We start from the raw sequence: 6,218 nt of genomic DNA, 5'->3' as shown, positions 1-6,218 counted from the left end.
CTCCCCTTGTGGAGAGCTACCATTCTTATCCGCTTTGAAAGAGAGTTTGAAGATGCTGCACAGAGGAGATTTAAGAAGACAGCAGCCTGCAATGCCTGCTTTCGCCTGCTTTGCATGGGCAGCAGCCAGGGTGCTGTAAGCTGTAAGGAGAGCCTGGTTGAACCAGCAAGGGGGCCAGGGACCCGGCTACTGAGAGCCAGAAGGAGCAAGGATGCTTGAGAGCCTCCACTACCTCCCACCTCGGCGGCTCTAGCTCCCTCCCTTTCTGCCAGCACCCACCACCCAGAGCCAGACAGGTCTCTTCACAAGAAGTCTGAGAACACTGGGGTGCCCGGAAGCAGACAGGAGGGGGAGCTGGGCACCTGCAGGCCAGGGAACTCTTCCAGCGAGGCAGGAGGGCTCAGGCTGCCAGCTTGAGAAACTGGGGAGTAGAGGGAGCCCCAGTCCCCATTGGAGCCACCTCCCGGGCTGCCCAGCTCCCCACAGGGAACAGTGGTCTCCGGCCCGTAGAAGCTGTGGTCCGCTATACGCAGCGTCTGAGTCAGTGCCCAGATGTAGTTGTGGGCGAAGCGCAGCGTCTCGATCTTTGTAAGTTTGGCGTCATCTGGGAAAGTGGGTAGCACACCGCGCAGCGCATCCAGCGCGGAGTTGAGGTTGTGCATACGATTGCGCTCCCGGTCATTGGCCTTCTTGCGCCGGCTTCGTCGTTGCTTGCTCAGTGCCAACTCACTCTTGGGCCGGTTCCGCCCTCCGCGCCGTGCGCGGAGCTTCCTCGAGGTCCCTCGGCAGTCACCCGCTTCTGCCTCTGAGCAGTCCCTCAGCATGAGAGTGGGGCTTGGTGGGGTGAATTTGGAGCTGAGGACTTCATTGTCTGAAGCTCCGGAGAAAGGTTGCTGGGTATCTTGGGGCACTTGGACGGTGGGCGCACCCAAGGGATGAGGCGCCATCCTGTGGTTGGGAAAAAATGGAAGGGTCAGAGTGAGACAGTCTCTGCTTTAGAGGCCAAGCCACGCGGGACTGGGATACCGCCTGCCCCTTATCTACCCTTTGGTGGTTTCTAATTGTTACCTAGTCCTCCCGGAGCAAAAGAATAGAGAGCGGCGGGTCGGTCAGTGTCAAGCAGCAGTGGACAACTGAGTGCTTCTGTTCGCTCTGAAGTTCTGCTGAGCTGCAGGCGCCCTCGCCTGGAGTTAATTGCGTCTGGAAGCAGAAGAGAAGCTCCTAGGGGGTCCCCTCCTGAGCCCCAGGGGAATTTCCTGAGCTACAAGTCGTGTGCCCCTTGGCACGCTTTATCTGCTCGGCCCGGGCCAGGAGCGTGCCTGCCCGGCTGCTGCCTGCACCACTGGCCAATCAGCAGCAGGGGCCCAGGGGCCAGGCCACGCGAGCCGCTCCCCCCTAAACCCCCACCCACGGAGCACAGCTGGATTCCGGACAAAGGGCAGAGATGGGGGGGAGCAGTGCTCTGTTTGCTCCCCCACCCCACCCCATCGCGGGCTCGGTCCCAGCAACTCTCAGTTCCTCAAAGAGCCTCGCCCAGCCAGAAGAGCCCCGTCTGGCTCAGGTCTGGCCGCTGCGGACAGCCTTGCTTTTTCCTCTTTCCCCCTGGCATCTGTTCAGACGCTTTCTTGGTAGCATGAAGGAGGTTTGGGGGTGCCTGTAGGGAAAGCCTCTTCTTTGAGTATTACACATGCGAGTTTTTGGCTCAGAGAGGGAAGCGGCTTGCCTGAATCAACCAGCAATCAAAGTAGGAGTCAAGTGTCTTGACCGACAGCTTGGAGGAGCGCCCATCAGTTCTAAGTGCTACCCAGCTCGCTGCCACTGTGTGTGTGTGGGGGGAGGGGATGTGTGTGAGTAGAGTTTTACAGATCCTCTCTATTCTGGGAGGGAGGACAGAGTGACTTAGAAAAGGCTCTGCGCAAGTCTTTTTTTACGCAGAGATCATCGTTTGGCGGTGTCCAGGTCCAAAGAAGCCAAGATGCTCTCCCCCAACTCCCAGATCAGCCGTGGAGAACCCCCACCATCCTCCTCATCAGAGAGTGGATTCCATTCCAGAGGCGAGGGTGGTTGTGGAGGGAGTGCAGAGGGAGACCCCACTACTTCCCCCTCAGGGACAGACGGTATCCTGGGGTTGAGGAAGTCCTGACCCCGAGGAGGCAGGTGGTGTGAAGAGGTCAGGGGGCTTCTTCTTGGTTAGCCTTTTTGTCTCTTCAGTGCCATGATGTGCAGGCACTGGGAGAAAAACGGATCTACTCTCCGTCCCCTTTAGTCCTCCTGCCCAATCACAGACCAGAGAGGGCCGCCAGTTTCACCTAGTCTAGCCCCCCTCCTGCCCCGCCCCCCATCACTTTTGAACTGTGGGTGAACATAGGGCAGGGCAGGGATTCTCCAAGCCTTCTGATTTGTCCCTCCTAAGGCTGCCTGGAAATCTTTCCTGCGACCCTTGAAAATATTGCCTGTCCTTTCTTCCCTGCAGACCCGCCCCTCTTGTCTCCGCCTTGGACACCCCGTGGTCTTCTGTTTCCGGTCACTCAGGGTGAGGGGTTGTGGCTTCCGCTGCTCTCCGCTCTCTCTTCCAGTGTGCGGCTGCGAGGAAACCGGGGCTGGGAGTTAAGACTCTAGGCAGTAGCTCTATTCTTTCTAAAATGTCCTCTTACTCCGAGACTCCCGGAAATTGCAGAAGGGGCTATGCCCTGGTTGGGAGAACAAGGGGATGGGGTCAGGGTCGAGAGGTAGGTCCGTGACCGGGCTCTAGTGTCGGCCTCTGACTGCCTGGGATGCAGAGGAGGGGAGGGAGCAGCACAGAATCTTCTAGGCAGAGGATGATTTACTTGGGGTTCAGCAGGAGGGGGTTGTAGGACTGGGTGAGGACAATGGCTCTATCCCCATGGACTCTAAATGATCCTGAGTGAGGAGGGGGGTTTCCTTCTCCACTGTTGAGAAACTGAATCTGAGGACAAGGCCAGACTCTGCTGAGCGCGGGGTTCTTAGGCTCTGTCTTCTGCTGCTGGTCTTCCTTTAGGTTGTGCCTTGCTTCAAGCTTGTCTTCTGGTCTCAGAATGGGGACTTGAAACCCTTTTCTACAGATGAAAAAGCCAAGTCCCCGGGAAGAAAGTGACTTGTCCAAGGTCACACAGCAAATCTTCTAAGAACTATGAAGAATTCAGAAGCTGAGCTTCTTAATCCTAGACACTGCCCCCCCCCCCACACCCGTTCTGGTTGCCATGATTTGGGAAGAACGAGAGACCCCAAAATGCAGAGAACAGGATGTCTGAGTCTTTGAAGACAGGCAGAGTAGATTAGTGCAGAAGTCATGGCCCACCCTCCTAGACAAAGGAAATAGCACCAAGCATGGTCGAACTTTCTGTTTTTCTGTCCCCGAGCACAGCTTTGCTTGAATTATCTCTCCCCTCCAACCCCAGAAAATCAGAAACTGGGAAAATGACTTAAAAGGCATCCTTAGGGCCCTGAGACCCAATCAGGCTCCACGGAGGGAACCCAGGTTGCTAGGGGGACCCAAGCGATCATGGGTTCCCCTGGGTTCCTGAAAAGCAGCCTACATCTGTAGCTGTCATCTATCCTGTGACTGTACATGGGACAGGACTTGACCTGGCTGGGTCCTGCCCTGTGAGTCTAAAGGACTTTGGCTAGAGCGCAGAGCTTCCCCAGCTAGGGCGAATCCTGGGGGTTCTTGGTAAAATTTCTTGATAGGTAGAGGCCCTTTTGGAATTCTTGTGCAGTTTCCTCACTGTCTCTCTGGTTCAGGGCTCTTCTGGGCTTGTCGGCAGCCAGCAGCCTTTTTGCGCAAAAAGCAGGGTAAGGAACGCGCCGCGAAGGGGCAGTGCGCATGGGTAATGCCCAAACTCCTTGCCAGTCTTCATTTAGTCAGGAGGCCGAGCTGAATGTCTATGAGTCCTAGAAGTTTAGAAATTCAGGATCCATACTCTCTCTCTCTCAGCTGCCAGGAACCCACAGACCCCTCTCCAAAGTTAATCCCTGGATTTTTGGAGGTGGAGGTGGAGGCGCAGTTGACTGCGCAGTGCGCGCCAATTGTACTTGTAAAATTGCTCTCTGCGTCCCCGAGCAAAACCTGTTCTTACAGTGATGGGGTCATCCATCCACCGCCCCGAGGCCTCCAGAACCCCTGTGTTCCTCCACCTTGTAAGACCTAGAGTTGCTTGGGGACCTGAGGGGTTCTGAGAGAGAGGCGACAGTTAGACGCCTGGAGGCGGCAGGCAGATTGGAATTGAGGGTTAGGCAGCTACTGGCCCTAGCGTCTTGCGGTCGGGCGAGGGTAATGCTAGCCTTGCCTGGGGGCTCTTTGAGGATCGAGCGAGGAGGGGGGCCTCCATGGGAAGTTGAATAGCTAATGGCTTGTCAGAGGAGGGGGCTTCTTTCTCTCGCCTTCGCTTTGGCCCTGAAAGAGAGGAAGACAAAAATCTGGCGAGCGAGGCTGCCGGGACCGAGACTGGCCACTTCAAACAGCCCTTCAAACAAAAGGAGACGACGAAAAGAAAGCCCCACCTGTCTCCAGTGTTTGCTAAAATAATAATAAATAGATTTCGTTTAATAAATAATTACAAGAGATTGTAAAGCGGGGTGCTTTGGAAAACATCTCCGGCGGGAGTCAGCGCAACCAGCCATCACCTGCTCCTAAGGCGAGCAACTTTATTGTTAAGCCACCCCCTAACTAGTTCGCCTCTGATAAACTCTCCTTGGTCTTCACAATGACTGTTTACTCATAGTTAGCACAATATTACCTTTGCCGTGATAAACCCGAAGGGGGGGAGATCTGGCCCCTGGCCCCTGGGCACACCTGTCCTAGAAGCTGACACATGGATTTGGCACTGAGCAGGCCTCCCCCCCGGGGGCCCTGCCCCCGTGTACATTGGCCCAATTGCCACTCATTTATAACAGGTTGGCTGCAAGGCCTATCTCGGTCCTATTTGTCTTCTTTTATTGAAAGCATATGGTCTCCAGGGGCTCACCAACCCCATATTTCATCTGCCAAGAGCTGGGGCGCTTCCGCGGGCTGGTGCTGCCCAGCGCATTGCTCCCCACCCAACGGCTGCTGCGCCAGCTGAGAGCATGGTGGAGGTTGGGTGGGGACAGATAAGGCGAGCTGCTCACTGGCTTTAGGAGAGGGGCCATTCCCTTAGTGACTCCCCCCTCCGGGGGCCCTGGGAGCTCGTGCGCTCTTGAATGGGTGGCTGGTTCCTTTTCTTGGGTAGGTGAGAGGGCGCCATATGCTACCCCACAGAGCGCACGAGGGAGCTTCGGCCCAGGGAGTCCTCCAACAAAGGGAGGAGAGGGGCTGGGACACTCTGGAGCACCCGAGGTCTTTATTTCCAGATCCCCCGCTTTGCCTGGAGCCGCCTCCCCCCGGGCGCCCGCAGCTCGCGCGCAGAGCCAGGAAACAAAGTGTCCATATTATTGCTGCCGCCAGCCGCGCCTGTCAATGCTTGAAAAGGTGCATTGCGCACCCAGACACCTGTTGAAATAGCGCCTCTTCTCAGCGCTTTCTCCAGCTCTGCGCTGGGTCAGGAACTGCGCGGGGAGTGGGAGGTGGGAGGAGGGACAGTTACTGTGATTTGTGGCGACATATGTCGGGCAGCTCGTGTGTACTCCTCTCAGGCGCACATGCACTCTCGCTCCCATACACACCCCGCGAGAAGGAGCAGCTGCTCGCCTCACCTTCTCCCGACATAATACCTGGGCCGGGTGCTTTGGCCTCGCCTTTGAGATTCCAACTCTCCTCCACCTTCTGTCTTCCGCCCCCCAATGCCCCAATCTTGGCAGCTTTACTCTAGGACTTTATTGTCAGCTTTAACAGATGCACGTTTGTTCCCAGCGCCTGGCCCCAAACACACACACACACACACACACACACACACACACACGTGCAAGCATCCACAGAAACCCCTGACTGAGGACACAGATGCGGAGCGCAAAATGCCCATATGTCCCGTTTCCCGCCTGCCCGGCTTGGGGAAATAAACAGACTGTGTGATTCTCTCTACTCAGAAAAAAATAAACAAGGGAAGCTAGAGAAGGAAGAGAGGCCACCTCCAAGTTTCGCCAGGTTGGTGCTTGCCCTTTTGTGCCTCCCTCAAGTTCAGGTGAGCTCTGGGAAGACGAATCAGGATGCCCACCTTAAGACAGCCTGGATAGGGACCCTTTGGGTTGAGTGGAATTGAGCCACAGGGTCTGAACTCTGGCTA

At 56.3% G+C, this 6,218-nt stretch overlaps 1 protein-coding gene across 1 annotated transcript; it reads right to left on the bottom strand.

The window, feature by feature from the left end:
* Window positions 1-302: 302 nt before the first annotated feature.
* On the bottom strand, window positions 303-947 carry Neurog3 (neurogenin 3). Its single transcript, XM_057794281.1, has one exon. The coding sequence runs from the start codon at window positions 945-947 to the stop codon at window positions 303-305; it is 645 nt and encodes a 214-aa protein (XP_057650264.1).
* Between the last annotated feature and the right edge of the window lie 5,271 nt (window positions 948-6,218).

The sequence above is a fragment of the Chionomys nivalis genome, chromosome 19 (assembly GCF_950005125.1).
Source record: "Chionomys nivalis chromosome 19, mChiNiv1.1, whole genome shotgun sequence".
Lineage (NCBI taxonomy): Eukaryota > Metazoa > Chordata > Mammalia > Rodentia > Cricetidae > Chionomys > Chionomys nivalis.
The sequence above is the reverse complement of the archived record's forward strand: the minus strand, read 5'-3'. Positions and strand labels throughout refer to the sequence as shown.